Consider the following 23,407-nt stretch of genomic DNA (forward strand, 5'->3'; position numbering starts at 1 on the left):
TTCCCGTGAGCCTACACTGTCTCGCTCCTGCAGCCTTCCCACCAGTAAAGATCCAGCTTCTTGACCTGAGTTTCCTCTCAGCTGACCCCGGAGCTTGGCTGGATGTGCCCCACCGGCCCCACACCTTCCCGGTGGGAGCTCCGGCACGGGCTGCGCTCTGCCACGAGGCAGCCACACTCAGGGCTCTTTCTGTTCGGGCCTGTAGGGATCGCCTGCTCCCCCAGTGGATCCCGCTGTTAGCCGAGTGCCCTGCCATCACCCGGATGTACGAAGAGAGCGCCCTCCTGCGGGACCGCATGACCGTCAACTCGCTCATCCGCATTCTGCAGACCATTCAGGACTTCACCATCGTCTTAGAGGGATCTCTCATCAAAGGCGTGGACGTGTAACCCCTGGTAGAAACTCTCTGTCCCGACCCCTTGCTCCCTAACCTCCCCCGTCGACGGACCGATTTGGACTTGTCTGGCGCGGTCGTGAGTCCTGCAGGGGCCGTGCACCGTATGCCCCGACTTGAAACAGTCCTCACGCTGCAGACAAGGCAAAATGCTGTATTGTAGTTCATTTGAACCAGGAATTTAGTATAAAATAGAGTATTTTCATGTGTTAGATGTGTGTAAATATGCTATCTTCTCTAAGAAATTATATTACTCTAATAAGATACTTTTTCCTAGATTGAATATTCCTGTGATTTAAAATAAGTAGCTTAAAAGCACTGGGAGTTGCGGGGCGCGGTGCTAGTCAGGAAGAAGCCAGTACACGTGTAGGTACCGTGCAGCCCAGAAGGCATTGCAGTGTGTGGCCATCCATCCTGGGGTCTGACTCTTTGTATTCTGAATGTAAACAGCTCTGCCCACTGGGGATCCAGCTCCCTGACTGGGAATCAAACCTGCGACCTTCTGGTTCATGGGTCGGTGCTCAACCACTGAGCCACACCAGCCAGGCTGCACTTGTATCTTTTAAGTTGCAAATGGTTTCATACGTACGAATTGAGTCACTTTTCCATTCTTTTGGGCAGTCTCCCCACCCCCCCACCCCCTTAGGCAGAAGATGAAGATATAATTCAAATACTTTAAATACTGAACCCTAGGAGCTTGGCTTAACTGGGTAGACAGCACACAAAGGCCCAAGAAGTGTGTTAAATGGTGGGATTATAACTTCTTTACTCTGTGGAAAGATTAGCCTAGACTGACTTCATTCCTAGCATTTTTATTCATGTTATTGGAGGTACTTTGGGCAGATGTCACAGTCATAACAACTGCAAACAGGCGTTTGATCCTGTGCTTTTTATTCGGCCCTGGGAGCCCGGCAGTGGTCCCTCACCTCGGAGGGAGGGACCCCCTTAAGCCCGTCTTTGTTTGGCTCCCGACGCCCCTTCCCCTCCCGGGTGCCCAGCCCCCTCTCAGGAAATGGAAGGAATGTCTGAGAAGGAGGAGGGCTCGGTGTGGCTTGGAATGTTTTTGTGAAAAGTATTTGTTGACCAAGATAATGCAAATAACAGGAGAGAGAAAGAATGGCCCCTTTCTGGGTGTTTCAGGGCACGTTTTCTGTTGCTTTGTAAGAGGGCTGATAACATGAAACAACTGGCCCAGAGGAGGTGAAAAGCCAGCGCGGCACAGGGGGGCAAAACGCACACAGAACCAGAGGCAGCCGTTTTTGAACGACCAAATGTTGTGCGTAACTTTCCAGTTCGGTGTTCTATCCGGGAGTCAGATAAACGTGGTGTGAGCTGGTCACCTTAGGTCTTCCTCACAGCAGGCCCTGTGGCTCCAGTGAGCGCTTGCACGTTGCTAGCTGTGCGAGTGCTCACAGAGCTCCGGGCTGTATTCCCAGTTGTGGCTGAGACGCGAAGCCATGGCCCGCAGGCCCCTGTGATCTGAGGGTCCCCGCTGGAGCCTACAGTGCTGTCTCCCTTACTTCCTGGCGGGGGAAACGAATGAAGCCAGTGCCTCCCTCCCTCTATAAACACCGTGTGCAGCCAGGCAGCGAGGCCCACCCCCTGTGATGTGTGGCCTAGTTCTCGGGGAGGAAAGGGGGGTTGAAGCATCTAGAAACCCATGGAAAGGGGTTAAGAAGATGGTTCTGGGTGACTTGGGGCCCAGAGATTCGCTTGCCTGAGGGTAACGTGTATCTGGGGGCGTGGCTGTTCAGGGACGAGGAAATTCTTCAATGGGAGACATCCTCAACCTGCTGACACCAGGCTCAGACTGCGTTTTGGGGATCAGAAGCCATACGCTGATCCATGGGGGGCGAGGAGGGGGGGGGCGGAGAGGATGGCTGTTCCCCCTCCCTTTCCCATGAGGCCATGCTTCTGACGCACTCGGGGCAGCCAGGGAGGCCACGTAGCTGATTGAGTCATCTAGTCCAGCCGTCTCATTTTGTAGATGGGAACACTTAAGGACTAAAGAGATTACACACTCCCACAGCTGGTCAGCGACAACACGGGGTCCAGGACTCACGTTTTTTAATTACACTGGGCTGCAGGAGCCTGACCGAGTAGTCTCTCCACCCAGGATTCATATTCATGTCTAATACTCATTTACAGGGATTAATACTCATTTTAACAAATGGTTCACACGTTGTTGTGAAAACGGGGAGGACATTGGATTTGGGGTCTGTGAATAAAACCATTACTTCAAAAGGGAATGCCCCAAAGGAGTTCTACCTGAAGTCCTGTCCTGCTCTGTGTGGTGGGACTAGAGCAGGGCAATGACCGATGTCAAGAGAGAGAGACACGCCCCCTACAATCCTAGGCCCTTGAAAGCGGTCACCTTGGGAGCCCATCTGTCTGAATTCAGGGAGACAGCCCGCCCTCCGGACACGTGGGGGCCCCCGGAGGAGCTGCCTGAGAGGCCTGCAGCCCATAGGATCCAAGTTGATGAATAAAAAGGATGCGAGCAGAGTTTGTCACGTAAGAAACACAGCTCTAGGCCAGTCGGCATGGCTCAGGGGTTGAGCAGAGACCTATGAACCATGAGATCACGGTCCCATTCCGGGCAGGGCACGTGCCCAGAGATTTTGGGCTTGATCGCCAGTGTGGGGCATGCAGGAGGCAGCCAATCAATGATTCATCATTGATATCTCTCTCTCTCTCTCTCTCTCTCTTCTTTCTCTCTCTCCCTTTCTCTTTGAAATCAATTTTAAAAACTATTAAAAGAAAAAGAAACACAACTCTAAAGAAATACGATTTAGTTCTTATGTGGCTTATAATTGTCTGAGCCAATACCAAATTATTTTGAGCAGGACAATGGCAGAATCTTGAGAATAAATGTACATAGCCTCACAAGCTGACTTGCAAGGACTATCTCCATTTAGAGCTATCCTTTCTGTTTATTTTTAAAATCAGTATATTTATAATGACACCTCAAATTTAAAGTAAATAAAAATAAATTTTGTAATTGACTTTCCCCCTTCAAAATAAGTTAAAATTCATGTCTGGAACCATAATTAGTATTTTTGCATAATAGCTTAAAAAGAAATTGTTTTAAAATTAACTTGCCAAAAATATCAGCTCTTGAAACATATTTTTTCAAGTGTCCTGAAACTCTCTCTCAGCCTTTATGACCCAGAAGCATTACACCGGTGTGAGGCCCCACAGCTGTGCCCTCTCCGGGCTCAGTAGCACCTTAACAGTGACGGAGGCGCAGTGTCCAGGGGTCGAAGTGGGGTCTGGGTGGTGGGAAACGGGCTACCGAGAAGAAAAGCAGGGCCTCCCGGCCTCCCCAGCCTCTTCCCACTGGGGGCAAGGCTTCGATCTAAGGAACCTAAAGCTTGCAGACGTTTGCGATTTCCCTCCAAAATTTACTTTCCATGTTTCAGAAATGTTTGTACCCTTTGTAACCCTGTGGTGTTTACTTTCACGTGGCTTTTTCAAAAATCACTTTAATGAGCTCTGTCACCCTCTATGAATGATATAGGGGAAATACTGAATTGCTTCTATTTCCTTTTTTGGCAATAAATCACCGTTGTATATAGATGTGAGTGAAAGAGGGGTAGAGACTACGCATAACAGTTTGTGTGTAGTGTATGTTGACACCTCTAAGCTATTTCGAAACATGAGGCAATAGACGAGGACCTCCGATCCCCAGGGAAATATTTATTTGACGGCACTGAGAGTGTAGCTCTTAGTAACAGAATCTCCTTCTGCTGAGAATTGTGGCTTTTCAGGAGGTTTTTATTTTGAGAACTGTATTTTCTCTGTGAGGTTTACAGAAACTAGTCGCTCCTTTTCACCACGTGGCAAGGACAGTCTGAGCCTTCGCTGTTTAGATTTCAGTGTTAACACCTTCACGGAGGAGAATGGAGTCTTCAGCTCCTCTCAACTGTTTATAAAGTGAATCCTGTTTCCAAGTCATCTGCGGCTTTCGAAATCCCTGTTTCTTATGTAAGTATTTATTACATTTCCATTTAGCTTAAAAGAAGAAACAAATAATAAGCTATTCAGCCCTTTACTCCTATATATAAATTTCTTGAACTGATTTCCAAGCTTTTTGAAGAGGGTGTTGGACTGTGATTGGAGGAATCCAAAGAGAACCTCATCCCTTCAAATCTTACTAGAACTGTTTGTCCTCTCAAGGGCAAAATAGAGATTGGCTCCAGGAAAATATCACATTGAGCAATTAATACCAGAAAAATATCATCAAAAGATTTCCCCTCCTTTGGGGAAAAAGAAAAAAATCCCCTCATTTGAAGGAATCCAGGGTATCCTTGGGTTATCTGGGAGGGAATAATGCTTGATTCAGTTACCTGAATGTATTATGTATGGCTCCAGTCTTCATTCCAAACACCACATCTTGACAGAGAGGCATGGTAAGGAGTTCCTGTTGTCAATCAACGGGAGGTGTTTAACACATGGAAAAAGTCCTCTATGTTACACTGGAACCATGTATAAATGTACCTGTGTATGTTGTTAACAAATGAGCCTTTCTGCATTTAAGTTATATTGTTTTTCCTTGTATTATTAATGCATCAGAACTGGATTTTTTTTCCCCCCTCATCTGAACATAATATAAAATTTGAACAGTATTGTGATATCAAGCACTTTAGCATACATATCAGAGAAACTGACGTGGGTTTTTCAGGTTTTGGAGTACATTTAAATATGACTTTTCATGCTTTGTTCTTTACAAATAAAACTGTGGGATTGATACTTTGTTCTGTTTTTTTATTATAGATCTTAAAACTGTCTGTTTAACAGAGCAAGTGTATTAGAGTTCTTCACAGAAACAGAACCAGTAGGATATGTATGTAAACATAAAGAGATTAATTTTAAGGAAATCACTCAAGCGATTGGGGAGGCTTAGTAATCCAAAATCTACATGGTAGGCAGGTTGGAGACCCCTCGGGAGAGATGCAGTTCAAGTCCAAAGGTAATCTGTTGGCAGAAATTTCTTCTTGCTCAGAGAAGCTCAGTCTTTGTTTTATGAAGGCCTTCAACTGATTGGATGAGGCCCACCCACATTATGGAGAGTAATCTGCTGTACTCTAAGTCCACCAATATAAATATTAACCTCATTAAGAAAGAAAACACTTTATAAAAACATTCAGAATAATGTTTGACCAAATATCTGGCACCATGGCCCAGTCAAGTTGACCCATAAAATTAACCATCAAAATTACAAGAGATTGTAATAATGAGTGACTTGCTAATAAGTGATAAAAAAGAATGCTGACCCCTAGCTGGTTTGGCTGTATGGATAGAGCATCTGCCTGTGGACTGAAGGGTCCCAGATTCAATTCTAGTCAAGGGCACATGCCCGGGTTGCAGGCTCGATCTGGGGCGTGCAGGGGGCAGCTGATCAATGATTCTCTCTCACTGATATTTCTATCTCTACCTTTTTCCTTCCTCTCTCTGAAATTAATAAAAATATAAAAAAAAAAAAAACAAAAAAAAAACCAGAATGCTGAAAGTACAAGAACTGCATATATGGGGAGCAGCCACTAACCCGAGGCCTGAGGGAGACAAATGAAGAGTTGCCTTGCCCTTGGGCTGAGAGCAGCTTTATTAAAGCAGTTACCACCCTGCCCCACTGGATGGCAAAGAAGTTACAAGATGCTGCACTGCTGGCACTTGTTTGGAATCTGCCTCCAAGTGCTACAGGAGCATCCACGGGGAGGTGCCATACCCCAGGACTTGCTGGGAAGCCACTTGGGCCCGGGCGGGGGGGGGGGGGGGGGACAGAGGGGGCGGGGGCGGGGGGGGTGCTAGGGAAGATGTCCATAGAGAAGTGCTGTACCAGTAAAACCCACTCCAGAGCCACCCAAGGGGGTGCAGCGTGAGGTTAGCTGCTGAGTAGCACGAGATGAGGCCCTGCACATTGCAGGAGCCTGCAGAGAGGAGCAGAGCTGAACCAGGAAAAGAAACCCTCCTCCAGTGTCTCTCCAGTGCAGTCTACTGACAGTTGTGCCAGCTGGCAAAGGAGAAAGGTCCACAAGAGGGTCTCGCTCCATGTTGCAGAGCACGCAATCAAGGGTAGATTTGGAGCTGAGAGGCAATCTATATACATAAAAGCCTACCCAACTGAACGACCGGTAGACTGGTCGCTATGACGTGCACTGACGACCAGGGGGCAGACGCTCAACACAGGAGCTGCCCTCTGGTGGTCAGTGCATTCCCACAGCCAGCCTCCCACAGCCCCTCCCCCGCTGGCCAACCTCCCTCGGCCCGATTGGCCCCCGATCACCAGCCAGGCCAAGGGACTCCACCCGTGCACCTAGTACATTTATAACTGCCCAACTGTTTAGCTCCTTATTTTCAGTTAGGAGGAAACAGAGGAGAGGAGTGCAAAAATGCAGGTGGAAAAGATAAGATAGAGCACATGTGTCCATACTTTGTGAAGCGGTAGTTTAGAGCAGACTGTATGCCATGTTCATTTGTATGTGGTCCAGATGTATAAAGTTTTCATCACTGCCTTTTAAAATACTGACTTTAGCCCAGCTGGCATGCTTCAATGGTTGAGCATTGACCAGTGAACCAGGAGGTCATGGTTTGATTCCCGGTCAGGCACATGCCCAGGTTGTGGGCTCGATCCCCCAGTGTGGGGTGTGTAGGAGGCAATCAATCAATGATTCTCTCTCATTGTTGGTATTTCTATGTCCCTCTTCCTTCCTCTCTGAAATCAATAAAAATCTATTTTGAGAAAATAAAATATAATACTGACTAATTGAAAATCTCGATTAACTGCAGTTAAGGTCAGGAGGCTTTTGCCATCTCAGGGAAAGAAGACCACAGTGGTAGCAATAAAGGTGGTGAAAGGTGCTGGGTTCTGAGTATATTTTGAAGCTAAAGCAAGAGATTTCCTGATGGATTGAAGGTGAGAGATGAGTGAAGAAGAATCAAGAATGACTCCAAGGGTTTTGACCTGAACAACTGGAAGGCTGAAGCTAGAATTTCCATGAACTGAGATGAGTAAGAATGTGGAGAGAAAAGGCTTTGGAGATAGATCAGGAGTTCAGGTTTGGATACTGTAAATTTCATATATTGATTAGATATCCAAGTGGAAATAGTGAACAGGAAATTGAATGTCTGAATCTGGATTTTGTGAGCAATTGGACCTAAGATATAAATTTGGGAGTTGCCAGTATTTATAGATGGAATTCATTATCATAAAACTGGATGAGGACACAAAGGGAGACAGTTATTAAGAAACCTCCCAAAACAATTTTAATTCTACATATGGATGTGGCATGATTTATAGTTTGACATTTGGATTTTTCACTGTTCTGAACAATGCTATGATGAAAAACATCTAGATAGCTCCCAGTGTTTCACTACTCTGAACAATACTACAATGAACAAACATCCTTGCCATTTTTGTAAGTCAAAGGCTAATGTCAACAGCTCCGAATGATTCACCCTAATATATTTGATAACTCCTTTGATTCTTTATCCTGGATGCACTATACTTTGATTGAAATATATATCACAACCTAGATGGAGCTATTAATCTCTGGGCAGCAACACCTCAAAATAAACCACTCTAGTTAGAGCTAGCATGTGGGCCAGGTGTTCCCTATATCCTCTATAACATAATCCTGAGGTCTATTGTTTACCTCTCCATAACTTGTGTGACTTGGATCCCTGCGCGCCCCCGCCCCCCACTTTGGATTCTTAAATGCCTCAAAACTTTCTCTCGGTTTCTCACATCCTATTCAAAATAACAAAGTTTCAAAGTACGTGAAACAAAAATCAATGGAATCAATGAGAAATAGACAGATTCTCAATTAAAGTAGGATATTTCAGCATCCCTTTCTCTACAGGAAACCAGTAGACATAGAGGACTTGAACAACCCAACCAACCAACTTGACCTAGTTGATACTCTACTCAACAATAGCAGAATACAATTCTTTCCAAGAACACAAAGAACATTTTGTCAAGGTTAACTATATTTGGGGCCACTAAACAAGCCTCAGTAGATTTTAAAAGACTCAAATCATGCAAAATATATTGTCTGGACACAAGTGAATTAAATTAGAAATCAATGAAAATATATCTGAAAAATCTCCAATGTTTGGAAATTAGTGATGTACATGGGTCAAAAAATGAACCAAAAGTGAAAGCAGAAAGTATTTTGAACTGAGTGAAAACAAAGAATATCCAAATGTGTGAGATGCATATAAAACAGCTCTTATGAGAAATTAATAACAATGAATACCCATGTTAGAAAAAAGTCTTAAGTCAATAACCTTAAGAAACTAAAAAAAAGGAAGACACAAAATAATAAAGATTAGAGCAGAAATCAATGAAATAGAAAACAAAACAAAAAATCAGTGAACCAGGTTCTTTGAGAAATCAATAAAATTGATAAATCTGTAGCTAGGTCAATTAGAGAAAAAAGAGACAAGATACAAATTGCCAATTATCCAGAATAACAGAGGTGACATAAAAACAGATCCTACAAAAATTAAAAGGATAATAAGGGGATATCATGAACAACTTTTTGGCAATAAATTTCACAATTTAGATGATTTTTTTAAAGTTTATTTTAATTTTTTAAAATAAATGTTTATTGTTCAGATTATTACAGTTGTTCCTCTTTTTCCCCCCCATAGCTCCCCTCCACCCAGTTCCCTCCCCACCCTCTGCCCTTACCCCCACCTCCACTGTCCTCATCCATAGGTGTATGAATTTTGTCCAGTCTCTTCCCCCACCCTTCACACCCCTTTCCCCCTGAGAATTGTCAGTCCACTCCCTTTCTATGCCCCTGATTCTATTATATTCACCAGTGTATTCTGTTCATCTGATTTTTTTTTTTAATTTCTTTATTGATTAAGGTGTCACATATTTGTCCTCATCCCCCCATTCCCATCCCACACCCCTCCCCACGGATGCCCCCACCCCCCTGTTGTCCTTAACCATTGGTTAGGCTTGTATGCATGCATACAAGTCCTTTGGTTGATCTCTCCCCGCTACCCCCACCCTCCCCTACCCTCCCTCTGAGGCCCGACAGTCCAATCGATGCCTCCTTGTTTCTGGGTCTGTTCTTGTTCATCAGTCTATGTTGTTCATCATTTCCCCTAGATGAGTGAGATCATGTGTTACTAGAAATATAAGAACCGAATGTGAGACGAGCAATAATAGTTATGCCGACAGGCAAATGAATCAATCTGTAGTAAGTTTCTTTCTGGACCAACAGTTCTTTTGAGACCCAATTTCAATGTCCACCAGTTCCTTATGTGTACATGTCGGCACTGACTTTTCAGCTCTGGATGGTGGACAAATGGTGGTAATGCAGGTCTGACTTCCTCTGGTTTGGTCTCGCCTGGACCCAGGGGCGCGGCTTCACCCGGACTCAGGGGCGCGCATCCTCACCCGGACCTGGGACCCAGCATCACCCAGGCCCCGGGGCGCGTGGCCTCACCCGGACCCAGTTGTGCGCGGCCTCACCTGGTCCCGGGATCCAGCCTCACCCGGACCCAGAGGCGCGTGTCATCTGATTTTTTATTCACTTGATTTTTAGATTCACTTGTTGATAGATATATATTTGTTGTTCATAATTTTTATCTTTACCTTTTTCTTCTTCATCCTCTTCTTAAAGAATACCCTTCAGCATTTCACATAATACTGGTTTGGCAGTGATGAACTCATTTAGCTTTTTCTTATCTGTGAAGCTCTTTATCTGATTCTGAATGATAGCTTTGCCGGGTAGAGTAATCTTGGTTGTAGGTTCTTGCTATTCATCACTTTGAATATTTCTTGCCACTCCCTTCTGGCCTGCATAGTTTCTGTTGAGAAATCAACTGACAATCGTATGGGTACTCCCTTGTAGGTAACTAACTGTTTTTCTCTCGCTGCTCTTAATATTCTTTGTCTTTTGCTCTTGGCATTCAAATTATGATGTATCTTGGTGTGGTCCTCTTTGGATTCCTTTTGTTTGGGGTTCTGTGTGCTTCCTGGACTTGTAAGTCTATTTCTTTCACCAGGTGGGGGAAGTTTTCTGTCATTATTTCTTCAAATAGGTTTTTAATATCTTGCTCTCTTTCTTCTTCTGGCACCCCCATAACTCGGATGTTGGTACGCTTGAAGTTGTCCCAGAGGCATCTTACACTATCTTCAACTTTTTGGATTCTTTTTTCTTTTCCAGTTGGGTGTTTTTTGCTTCTTCGTATTTCAAATCTTTAACTTGATTCTTGCGATCCTCTAGTCTGCTGTTGGATCTCTGTATATTTTTCTTTATTTCAGTCAGTGTATGCTTAATTTCTACTTGGTCATTTTTCATATCCTCAAGGGACTCACTAAATTTATTGGCGGTTTCTAGAAAATTCTTGAAAAACCTTATAACTGTGGTTTTGAACTCTATATCCGGTAGTTTGCTTTCCTCCATTTCTGTCATTTGTGACCTGTTTCTTTGTCTCCACATTTTGGCTGCTTCCCTGTGTTGATAGAGTGGCTTTGTGTGCTAGGTGTCCTATAGGACCCAGTGGTGGACACTCTTGGTGCACCCCTTTGTGGGCTGTGTGCACAGTCTTGTAGTTAAGCCTTCATTGTTGTTGGTATCACTGGGAGGAATTGACCTCCAGGCCAATTGGTGTGAGGATCAGTTGTGTCTACGATGGGAGAACTTCTGTGCTAGAGACACCCTTATGGGGCAGGACTTGCTTCAGTGGGGCTTTGGTGCTCAGTCTCCCCTCTGAGTGTGTCCCTTATGGATCTGAGGAGTTGTAATCTGGATGATCCCACTCTGACCACTGGGTACACTGGCTCTTGGATCTCCAAGGAGGTGCAAATTTAGCCTCTGCCTGAGGCCACCCAGCAGGAGCTATGGAGAGATCTGCAGATTCCTCTTCTTTGTTTGTGGTTTGGAGGTGCCCAGATGAGGCCCAGCTGTGAAGCAATGCAAGCTGCTGTGGAGCCTTGGGCCTTCTTTTGGAAGTTCTGGGGCTCTCTGACCCAGCTGAAGTTTGTTAGGTAATTTTAGATTGCAAAGGGCCAGGCCATTCATATGCAAAAGCCTCTGCGCACAGCTGGGGTGGGGTTGTAAATTGGGTGGGGCGGGGTCTCAGGGAATCACCAGGGCAGAGCAAACAGCAATGTCTGACCTTCAGCCCTGCCCTAAGAGGCCCCCGGGTCTCAGTGTCCCGCAGTAATCCCTGCAAGCACCTCTGAGAAAAAGCCGCCCTTGTATTCCAGCCTGATGCCAGACAGTCCAGTTTCCCCCCGTATGAGTCTGGGTCCCCAGAGTCTCGCCTGGAACTGGAGTTCAGAGCAGTCGGGAGCTTGTGTCTCCCTCCCGATTGAAGACAACTGTGTCCTCAGTTGCCAGCCCTTTTTGCATGCACCTCCGTACCTCCGCACTTTACTTTCCCACCTCCTCTGAGTCTCAGTGTGCTTTTCTCTTCCCTTCTAGTTATAGAATTTCCACTTTCCACTCGGCCAGCCTTCCTGTGGTTCTGGATGATGTCCATTTTGTCTTTTAGTTGTAGTTTTGAAGTGGTTGTGCTAGGCAGCAAGTTCAGGTGTTTACCTATGCCGCCATCTTGGTTTCTCCTAGATGATGTTTCTTAAAGCTATGAATTATCAAAGCTCACTTAAGAAGAAATACATAACCTGAATAGTCTATGTCTATTAAAGAAATTGATCTTGTAGTTAACCTTCTCACAAAGAAAACTCCAGGCCCAGATTACTTAACTGGTGGATCTTATCAAACTTTTAAGGAAACTCCCTGGCCAATGAGGCTCAGTTGGTTGGAGTGTCATCCTGTGCACTGAAGGCACTTGGGTTCAATTCTTGGTCAGGGCACAGATCAAGGTAGCAATGGGGTTGGTTTTTTCTGAGGCCTCTCTCCTGGCTTATAGATGGCCGTCTTCTCTCTGTCTTTACATGTCCTTCCCTCTGTACCTGTCTGTGTCCCCATTTTCTCTTCTTATAAGGACCCCAATCATATTACATTAGGGCCCATCCTAATAACCTCATTCTACCTTATTTCTTCAAAGACCTTATCTTCAAATACAGTTGCATTCTGAGGTACTAGGGGATTAGAACTTCAACATATAAACTTTGAGGGGACACAATTCAGCCCTTACCAAAGTAATACTTCCCAACTCATTCCATGAGCCAGCATTACCCTGATACCAGTACGAAGCAAATAACAAGAAAAGAAAAATACAGACCAACAACCCTTGTGAACATAGATACAAAAATTCTTAACCTTTTGCACTCGGATGTCGAGTGTGACTCGACACGGTTAGCAATAAAATAAAGGAATCGAGAAAAAAGCAAGCGAGTGCAAAGGGTTAACAAAATGTTATCAGTTCAAATTCAGTAATAAAAATGATGGCATGACTAATTTGGGTTTATCAAGGGATGCAAAATTGGTTTAATATTCAAAAAGCAAGCAATAATTTTGTAGACAAAAAAAATTAAAGCAAATCAGATGTTCACCTCAATAGAAGCAAAAAATTTTTTGACAAATTCTAACATTTAATCTTGTCTTAGAAATACACACACACACACACACACACACACACAGTAAATTTCCTTATGTCAGGTATACAGTGTTCACAGGTCAATGATGAAATGCCTAGTATGAAGAAACTTTTGGGGAGAAAAAAAAATTTTCTTCTGTTCTTCTAGGTTCTTTGACTGGTCTAATAATCAAATTAACCCAGATTAACGGGAGGAAAACAAATTTAATTATAAGAATATGAGACCCACAGTCAATCAAGCTGGCAAAAAAAAAGCTTATATGCTCTTCTGGCTAAGAAGGGGGTAGGTGTCTAGGGATGTTGTCGGCAAACTGCGGCTTGCGAGCCACATGTGGCTCTTTGGCCCCTTGAGTGTGGCTCTTCCACAAAATACCACGGCCTGGGCCAGTCTATTTTGAAGAAGTGGCGTTAGAAGAAGTTTAAGTTTAAAAAATTTGGCTCTCAAAAGAAATTTCAATCGTTGTACTGTTGATATTTGGCTCTGTTGACTAATGAGTTTGCCAACCACTGGTCCAGGGCTTCAAAGGGAAGGAAGACCATTCACAGGGAGATGGGAAGAGCCAATGTTTGGTAAACAGATGGTTGCCATGCTGTGCAGAGAGAACAGTGGGACACAGAGATGGGAGGACAGAGAGAGGACTTTGATCTCCAGGTCTTGCCTCGCTCCCCCGCCCACCCACCACACCTAGCCCATACTCTTTGTAGTAACCTCTGGTGATAGTTTTCTTCCTGGGCTAGGCCAGCTATCCCAATTCTTTTAGGTAGTTAAAGGAGCGGTAATAAGCTCTCCCTCAGTCTTTTTAGGCTTTGATTGTCTTTTTAGCTCAAAGTAGTCCACAAGCCAAAGTGGCATTTTCTGGGGAGACTTGTTCTGAAACCCCTTCAAAACACATGACTGCATCCACACTCCTTCCAAGAAAGCCAGCTTTCATTTTAGCGTCTAGGTTTCCACAGGGCATGCTGTTATCATAATAATGCCTCCTCTTTTTTAAAATCCTTTCCCGGCTGTGTCCATTATTCCTAAACTAGTACATTATGATCCTACCCAATCCTACCCAACCCTCCCTCCCCCATAGAAAAACCTGCCTCAGACTTGTCTTTAAAACCTCAGTAAATATCCAGACTTTGCCCTTTGCCCTCTGATAAGTTCCATCAAGGTAATGATCCTTCTGAATGTGCAAGCAATGAACAGATTGCTTTGATGATAATTCAGGAAGCCACTGTCAACATTATGGATCATTCATATTTCCTCTTCGGGATTATTTTAGTAATCTTTGTCCATTTCTTCACTATAACGTGCATCTTTGGATTTGAAGTTTGAAAACATGCTTTAAGCTTTTCTGTCTGCTCTATACAATGCAAATATTTCCTCACTTTCCGGTTAATTTTTGGTGGGTTTTTTGTTGTTGTTGTTGTTGCACAGGAATTTTTAGTTTTCCATTGTTTAAAGTCATTATCCATTCCTTAAAAAAAAGAAAAAAACAACAACAGTTTTTGATGCTATAGTGCCTGGGTTCAAATCTCTCCTGCTTGCTGGCTGAGGACCCTGGCTTATCACTTAACTCTCCGTGAACCCGGCTGCTCATCTGACGCCCCATGGGAATGTAAGCTCCAAGAAAGGACGAATTTTTTACCTTGTTAACGACTGTATCCCCAGATCTGGAAACAGTGCTTGATACATAGTAATATGTACCAATACATATTTACTAAATGAATGAATCTACAAAGCCAGAATAATAATCTTATTTACCTAATAGGGTTGTTATAAGAATTAACTAGCCGAAACCGGTTTGGCTCGGTGGATAGAGCGTCGGTCTGCGGACTGAAGGGTCCCAGGTTCGATTCTGGTCAGGGGCATGTACCTCGGTTGCCGGCACATCCCCGGTAGGGGGCATGCAGGAGGCAGCTGGTCGATGATGTTTCTCTCTCTCATTGATGTTTCTAGCTCTCTATCCCTCTCCCTTCCTCTCTATAAAAAAAAATTAATAAAATATATTTTTAAAAAAAGAATTAACTAATCTTCAGAAATTCAGAAATTGTTGTCTAGAACAGCCCCTTGGAGAATCCAAGAAAAGCTATGAACACTCTCCCCAGAAAAACGCACTCACTCTCATGTCCCGTTTCAGGGAGCTCCCACAGCCCTGACACTGAAATGACTTTTCAGATTCCTGAGTTAAACGGACTTGAATGTCAAAGGCACCTTATGGTTTCGGACCAACAAATCTCAACGGGTCACAGGAAATCCCTACAGAAATCGCTGTGAGGGTCAGGCTCCTCTGAGATGCAAACTGCTCTCTCCGCTAACGGGGCGGGGGGGGGGGGGGGGGGGGGCAGAGGACGCCTTTTGTTCCTTCCTGGCTGCGTTTTCAGAACCTACCCGACGAGGAAGGGCACCTCAGGAACCAGACCAGGGGGCAGGGGGCCTCTGAGTCTAAGGCCATTTATAAACTTCCGCAACCCTGGTAACACAGGGTTGCGGAAGTTTATAAACAGGTGAGTTTATAACTCACCTGGTAACACAGGTGAGTTACCTCGGCCTCCCAGCTGGTAACCAACAAACCCTGTCCACCTTGACTACCCTCGGTGAATGCAGGTGAGTTCCTGTCCCCCGCAGCAGGAAAGGGGAAAATCCAGACGGTCCCACAGCCCTGTTAGCGAAAGGAAGTGCCTGGGCCTGGCCACTGGCAGTGTGACTTCCCATAACCTCAGTGGCCTGCGTTTTGCCTTAAGAATGGGAAGAGCAGAACGGACCTCGGACTTTTGTGGTGAGAAAGTGAGGTCACTGTAAATCGCTTACACAATATTTTGCACCTAGTAGCACCCAATAATGGCTAGCTGTTCTGATTAATATGAAATAATAGTTCGAAGGAAGGATGTTGCCTGCTTCTCAAAGCCAGCTGCGGGCCTGGGACTGGGCCTGGGGGACTCCCACCCTCCCCGACCGCAGGCCTATCCGGATGGTCCCCTGCCTCGTTCTGTCCTGTAACACACAGGTCCTCCAGGGGCTCAGTCTCCCCTCCCTGGAGCCTTGGGTTATGACCCCCGTGTCTATGGATGGTTGTCATCCGGCCAAAAACGATTGGGCTCAGAGAGCCGGAAGGATTGGTCCAACCCCTCCTTTCATTATTCTGATTAGAAACAGCCCCCGAGGTGGAGTGATTTGCTCAAAGTCCTGCGACTTCCTGGAACTCTAAACCAATCGGAAGATTTCCACGTTCCCGTCCTTTCCGCTGTTATCAGGTTACCTCGGAGCCTCAGGCTCTGCTTTTGAAAAGGAAAGAAGAGGTCGACCCCGAGGGCCAGGGTTTAGTAACCGCTTGTGGCAGGGGCTGAGAGGATGGGGGTGATACAGTGTATAACCTGCTTCCCCCCAAAAAAACATCATGTGGACAATTTTTGAATTGCTTGACAAGGTCATGCATTTTAGTGCGTACCTCCTCCAGGGGGGCTGGGAACTCACCTGTCTTGTTTACCTGGCCCAGTGCCCAATGCCGAGTCGGTGCTTCAGGACCGTGCCACCTGGAGGCCTGCGTGGCTGGCTGCACCCTTGGCCACGGAGACGCAGGAGGCCAGGGAGCCGAGCCCCAGTGGGGACGCCTGCGAAGTGCCTTCCCGTTGGTCTCAGTTCTGCCTTTGCCACGCACGCCCTTCGTTCAGAAACCCTTGGCTGCATCTCCTGGTTATTTCCTTAGGGTGTTTTCCTAGCGGTGGGGTTACTGGACTGAGGGCTGGGCACATATTTCAGGTTCTTGGTTCCGAACCCCTCGGGCAGTTCACAAAGGAATCAGCGTCCCAGCAAACTGGCCCCAACTGGGTATTATCAGGCTTCATTTTTATTTTTCAGTGTTTCACCATCTCGGCTGAATAAAAATGACATTTTAGTGGCCCCTCTTCGTGGTAGATGCAGGTTGAACTACTGTTTAAGAAACACTCTGTGGAGCCCAGAGGGGCCCCGCGGTGGCAGGAGACCAGGGAGGCCCGGCCCTTCGGCCCCGGTGCGGACCCAGGGCACCTGTGCGGGGAGCGTTGGCCTGAGGATGTCACACCTGAGCCGGCCGGAGAGGCCTCCCCGGCAGGGAGGAGAGCGGCTTTCCTGTGTCTGTTTTCATCTCCTGATGCCAACTGAATGCTCCCCAACACGTGACACACCTGCGTGCCTGTCTGTAAGGACAGCGAGAAAAGGCAGGACTGGGATAACGACTGATTTCCGCGTAAAGTCCTGGAGAAGCAGGAGTGAGGGGTGAACTTGGAAGGATGTTCCCAGAAGATGAGAGGTAAGTCCCTGGGGGTCGCTGCCAGCGTGGAATGGGGGGGTGGGGGGGGGGGCGGGGGGTGCTGAGCCCAGGGGAGTGTCCTGCAGAGGCTGCCCTGCAGTGTGCCGCTCACAGGGCCAGGGGTCCCCGAGGAAGCCTAGGGCCGCCTCCCGGCCGCCGGGGGATCAAAGTGAAAGTGCAGGGACAAAGCGAAGTGGTGAGGGGGCCGAGGCCGCGGAGGCCGTGAGCCCGGGGAGGCGAGGCGGGAGGGCGAGGGGGCCTTTCCCCAGGAGAAGGGGGAGGCCGACCTCTTGTTGGCCATGAGACAGAGGACTTCTCGCCCAGCCCGCCGGGAGCTGCGCCGGCTCTCACAGGCCCTGCGGGAGGAGGACGGATGAGCGGGTGTGGACAGACAGCTGTAGTTAGGAAGCTTCCTCTCTCCTAAATGCATAGTCCTCATTGATAATAAACACACAGGATGTGTCTTACAGGTGTTGTTTTTAGACGTTGTGGGGAGTTTGTTTTCTTGATTGCTTTAGCGTTTCCTATTAAAGTCTGAAGTCGAACCATCAGCCTCTCACAGCCATCTACGCACTATCTGCCCCTTTAATTCTTCGAAAAGGACTTACGTCAAATACGCAACGGTAGGTCTTAGAGGTTTCAATGAATGATTTCAAAACCTCATCACACTTAAAAAATCATTTGGTGACTTCATGAAACATCACCGTTTCCCTGCCTCCCTCTTAGGGGACGGATTTACCAGGGCTGAGACAGACCCGGGACCTGGCATTTTGAAAAGCCTCCCAGGCGATTCTCAAGTTGCTGCTACAAAGACCAACGTCGGGGAACTGGTGTCTAAATGTTTATGTATTTCTGTTTGTTTTTAAACGGAGTTTGGAAGTGGCAGTGGTGCCTGCTAAAATACTGAGTCGTGTTTTGCATTTCTGGAAAACCCTCCTCTTCCACCTCCCTCCCCGCCCACCCTGGGCTTCCCCTGCCTGGGCTCCTCGGTCCTGACCTGACCGTCCGAGCCCCGAGCCCTCACTCCCCGCGTGCCTCTGGGTTCCCATGATTCCCGGCTTTCCTCTCTGGCAGCACCCTTCGGGCTTTCTTTTGTGAACGACAATTGGCCTTTCTTCTTCTGCCGTCTTTGGAAGCCGGGCTGCCGCTCAGGGTGTCCGGACCCTGGGCCGTAGGATCCACTCCCCCAGTTGGCGCCTGGGCGCTGCTGATTCTCAAACCTGCCTCTCTCGCTGCTTCTCTGGGGAGCTCCCCGGACTCCCACCTTTTAACTGCCTGCTGCGTATTTACTTTTGCATGTCCCACAAAGCATCTCAACGTCAAATATTTCTAGTGTCTTTTTATTAAAATAATAATACTTTCCTTCCACTTTTCTTTTTTTCCCCCCTCCCACTTTCCAAGTTCTTCTGGCTGGGTTAACGATCAAATTAACAGAGACGGATTGACAGGAGAAAATGAATGTTTAATACATGTAAGTTCACATAGGCATGAAAATTCCAAAGGCCACGAGGCGACACTGGGGATAGAAGGCATTGTGGGGACAAAGAAGGGGGGTGTTAGATTTCAGGAGTGAGAATGGGCGAGTCACAGGTGGTTGAGGAAGAGCAGAACACAGGGCAGGAAAGTCCTGGGCAACTTAGGAACAAGCGGGGGGTGGGGGGGGGGCTGTTGTATCTAGCTAATGGCACCCCCCTGAAGCCCTCCTGTTTACCACACTTAATTCAAATTAGGCCGAGGCCGCTTCCTAAGATTCCCTTCCTGAAGCCGGTTTCTCCGAACCTCTTGGGCAGGAAAGGGGGGAGGGTCAAAGGCTCCCTCTGAGCCTTGTTTCTTAGTGAACAGCTTAGAATTGACAGCCCAAAAAGTGGTTTCGGGGGGGCCCAGCCTTGGTTCCCTTCGCTGGCACGTAGGTCCTCCATGTGTGATACCTCAGAGAAGGGCTCTGCCAAGTGACTCAAGCCAGAAACCTGGGGGCAACACTTCATCCTTTTAAAGCCCGTGTTCTAGGCCCTGGGGATCCCAGAGACACCCCCAACCCCAGACCTCCACCCTCACTGAACATGTGTTCTAATCTCATGGATTCTAGTCCTTTGTTTCTCTAGACATAACTTTGCCTCTTCAGTCACTGCCGTAGTTCAAACCCACCCCCCCTCCCGCCCCATGGCCTCCCTCTTTCTCCTTAACTCCCTCCCCACTGGAGTATAATCCTTCTAAACCCAAATCTTAAATTTTAGCCTCCAGCTTTTGCTCTTCCTCCAGATAAAGCCCACCTTCACAAATCTGGGCTGAAAGGTTTTACACCCGCACCCTAGCCGGTTTGGCTCAGTGGATAGAGCGTCGGCCTGCAGACTGATGGGTCCCGGGTTCGATTCTGGTCAAGGGAACATGCCTGAGTTGCGGGCTCGATCCCTAGTGGGAGGGTGTGGTGCAGGAGGCAGCCGATCAATGATTCTCATCATTGACATTTCTATCTCTCTCTCCCTCTCCCTTCCTCTCTGAAATCAATTAAAAAAATATATATATATATTTTAAATATTTTTAAAAATAAAAGGTTTTACGCCTGGTAGGCCCTGCTGGCATCTCACAGCACATCTCCACCCACCAAAGCACTCTCTGCTCAGTCTCTGAATTACTTCACTGCACTGCCGCCCCCCTCCCCTCCCCCTCCCCCTCCCCTCTTCCTCCTCCTCCCTCCCCTCCTGCCTGGCTGACTCCTGTTCACTCTCCCATCAGCCTCCTGGGTGGCCCCATTGACTTCTGCCTCCTAGTGTTCGTGCCCTTGTGTGTGAGCTGGATTTCCTGATGTTATTCTGAAGGAGAGATTATGGCCGAAGTGATGGGCTCCTGACATTAGGTTCCATAAAGACTGTGGCTTCTGTTAACATAAGTAACATTCAAACCTGTAAAGAATTTTTGTGAGTTTATTTGAGCCAAACTGTCGACAACGGTGGGGAAGCAAAATCTGAATGCATTGAGACAGTGCTCCAGAGAATGGTGGGTTTTCACCTATTTTTATAAATTACCACCAAAGTAGGAGATGTACTAGATGTATCTGTTAATAATGGCAGATTTTGCCGAAACCGGTTTGGCTCAGTGGATAGAGCGTCGGCCTATGGACTCAAGGGTCCCAGGTTCGATTCCAGTCAAGGGCATGTACCTTGGTTGCAGGCACATCCCCAGTAGGGGGTGTGCAAGAGGCAGCTGATCGATGTTTCTCTCTCATCGATGTTTCTAACACTCTATCCCTCTCTCTTCCTCTCTGTAAAAAATCAATAAAACATATTTAAAAAAAAATAATGGCAGATTTTGTAATCAAAGAAAACACGATAATTTCAAGAGAAACATCGAAAGTGCTTTATTCAAAGTAATGTCCATCGCTAGCTACACATTTCCCCCATCTTTCAGGTAATTTGTGGATACCGTCCCAATAGAACTTTTCTTGTTTTGAGGCAAACCATTCAGAGACCCAATATTCCACTTCTTCGTATGTTCTGGTGAATACAGCGGGTGGGTTAATACTTCCCAGGCAAGATCTTTTTAACGTGTCTTTAACTGGTTTTGAAGTGTGTGATGGTGTGTTATCATGAAGCAAAATTACTTTGCCGTGTCTTCTGGCACATTCTGGTTGTTTCACGATCAAAGTGTGGTTCAAGTTGATTATTTGTTGTCAGTAGCGATCAGTATTAATGGTTTCACCTGGTTTTAGAAGCTCATAATACACCACACCTTCCTGATCCCACCAAACGCAGAGTATTGTCTTCTTTCCAAAGCGATTTGGCCTTGCAGTCAATGTTGATGGTTGACCTGGATCAACCCATAATTTTGTGTATTTGGGATTCTCAAAATAAATCCACTTTTTATCGCCAGTCACAATTTGATGCAAAAAAGACTTTCTTTAGTGCCGTTGAAGCAACATTTTACTGATGACTTTTAGGTTTTCCATTTGTCTTTCGTTCAGTTGATGTGGCACCCATTTACCTTCCTTTAAAATCTTTCCCATTGCTTGTAAATGATCGGAAATTGTTTGCTGAGCAACATTTAATCTTTCTGCAAGTTGTTTTTGAGTTTGACTCGCATCTTCATTCAATAATGCTTGTAATTGTTGGTCTTCAAACTTTTTCGGTTGACCTGGACGTTCTTTGTCTTTCACATCGAAGTCATCATTTTTAAAGCGTTTAAACCAGTGTTCACAAGTATCTTGAGATGGAGCATATTCACCATAAGCTTGCCGAAGTATATGATAACTTTTTCTTCAAAATAATGAATTAAAACTTCTTGCAAATGCTCTTTTTTTTGGCATGAAATTCGACATTTTTAAGTGTAAAAATATCTATGATACTAATACCTTCAGCAAATTTGACATATGAAGTTTTGAAGCTTGCTGTCAATACAACAAAATAGCATACATGTCAAATCGCATATATATCAACACTAGAGGCTCAGTGCATGAAATTTGTGGGGGGGGGGGGGCGGGGGAGGGTGTCCCTCAGCCTGGCCTGCACCCTCTCCAATCCGGGACCGCTGGCTCCTATCTGCTCACGTCCCTGCCTGCCTGATCGCCCCTAACCCCCCTCCCCTGCCGGCCTGATTGCCCCTAACTGCCCTCCCCTGCTGGCCTGTTGCCCCTAACCACCTCTACCTTGGCCCCCCCCCCCCCCCCACCGTGGTTTTGTCCGGAAGGAGGACCAGATGACCAGAAGATGCCCGGATGACCCGGTCTAATTAGCATATTACCCTTTTATTAGTATAGCTATGTGTAATTCCATCTATTGAAAAAAATCCGCATTATTAACTGGTACACCTAGTAAGTGGGTTACGTGAAATCCATTGGTAATAGATTAGGGAGGTGGGAGAAAGCAAAGTGGGGAAACCTCTGGGATTGGATAAAAAGTAAAATGATAGTCCACCCGGCATGGCTCAGTGGTTGAGTGTCGATTTATGAACCAGGAGGTCACGATTTGATTCCCGGTCAGGGCATATGCCCAGGTTGTAGGCTCGATCCCCAGTGTGGGGCGTGCAGGAGGCACCGATCAATGATTCTCTGTCATCATTGATGTTTCTATTTCCCTCTCCTTCTCCCTTCCTCTCTGAAATCAATATATTTTTTTTAAAAAGTAAAATGATAGACACATGGTTCTTTTACGTAGGTGGGCATAGGATAGTTAGCAGTCAGCAATTAGCACGATAACAATAACAATGAGGGAATTTGTGGTCTCCACCCTGGCACCCTGCTTGCACCCTGAAGGGTCCGGAAAAAGGGAAGTTACAAGTTACCCAGACATTTCAAGGGTATCTTATTATAGATGCAAAAAGACAGATAGGCTCAGTTAAGGTAAAGGTTGACCTTGTCAGTGAAGATACTGGCCTAGGAGGTAACTACCCACCATAACTGATTTTAGTTAAAGTTTTCATTTCAGACCATCCTTTGTGGTTACTTTAGGTCTTGAGTTTGCAAGGCCTTCCCTGAGCTTGTCAGGTTAGCATGTGGCCCCTTTTCATCCACAGTTATTTCTTGGGGCTCTCTTACTCCCTTGCTCTGTGGTGAGCCGGCTGCCATACTGTGAACTGCCCTGTGAGGGGCCGTGTGGGAGCAGCAGAGCCAGGCCCGCGGCCCACCGCTGTGAGAACTGGATCCTGTCAGCTTCCCTGTGAGGGACCTGGAGTCAGTCCTCCACCAGTTGAGCCTGTGGCTGAGTTGCAAGACCTTCAGCCGGGGAGGTGCCCGCTAGCCCAACCCCTGAATTCCTGGCACAAAGGCACTGTGAGATAATAAACACGTGTTGGTTTAAGCAGTTATGTTTTTGGCCATTTGTTACAAGGAAATAGGTAACCAGTGTGGACGAAAGGGGCCACATGCTGACCTGACAAGCTCAGGGGAGGCCTGCATGGCGGTCTTGCAGACTCAGAGACCTAAAGTAACCACAAAGGATGGTCTGAAATTAAACTTTAACTAAACGCAGTTATGGTGGGTAGTTACCTTCTAGGCCAGTATCTTCACCGACAAGGTCAACCTTTACCTTAACTGAGCCTATCTGTCTTTTTGCATCTATGATAACATACCCTTGAAATGTCTGGGTAACTTATAACTTCCCTTTTTCTGGACCCCTTGGGGCACAAAGAAATGTGCTGGGCGCCAGGACAGATAACACAAATTCCTTTATTATCATGTTAATTGTTCCTGCACCCACCTAAGTATGTGTCCATCATTTTA

General features: G+C 46.4%; 1 protein-coding gene and 1 long non-coding RNA gene across 2 annotated transcripts in view; both read left to right on the forward strand.

Annotated features, from left to right (window-relative positions):
- The window catches only part of DENND5B (DENN domain containing 5B), a 98,609-nt gene extending 97,803 nt beyond the window's left edge, over nt 1-806 (forward strand). Inside the window, exon 22 of the mRNA XM_054718613.1 lies at nt 206-806. Coding sequence (XP_054574588.1) covers nt 206-389 — 184 coding nt within the window. The 3' untranslated portion in view covers nt 390-806. The remainder of the gene's footprint in view (nt 1-205) is intronic.
- A 2,323-nt stretch (nt 807-3,129) lies between these two features.
- Nucleotides 3,130-5,144, forward strand: LOC129149661 (uncharacterized). The gene is made up of 2 exons (XR_008556516.1): nt 3,130-4,381; nt 4,769-5,144. It is a non-coding gene; the product is annotated as an uncharacterized LOC129149661 (long non-coding RNA).
- Nucleotides 5,145-23,407: the final 18,263 nt, after the last annotated feature.

Source organism: Eptesicus fuscus, chromosome 7 (genome assembly GCF_027574615.1).
Source record: "Eptesicus fuscus isolate TK198812 chromosome 7, DD_ASM_mEF_20220401, whole genome shotgun sequence".
In the NCBI taxonomy this organism is placed as follows: domain Eukaryota; kingdom Metazoa; phylum Chordata; class Mammalia; order Chiroptera; family Vespertilionidae; genus Eptesicus; species Eptesicus fuscus.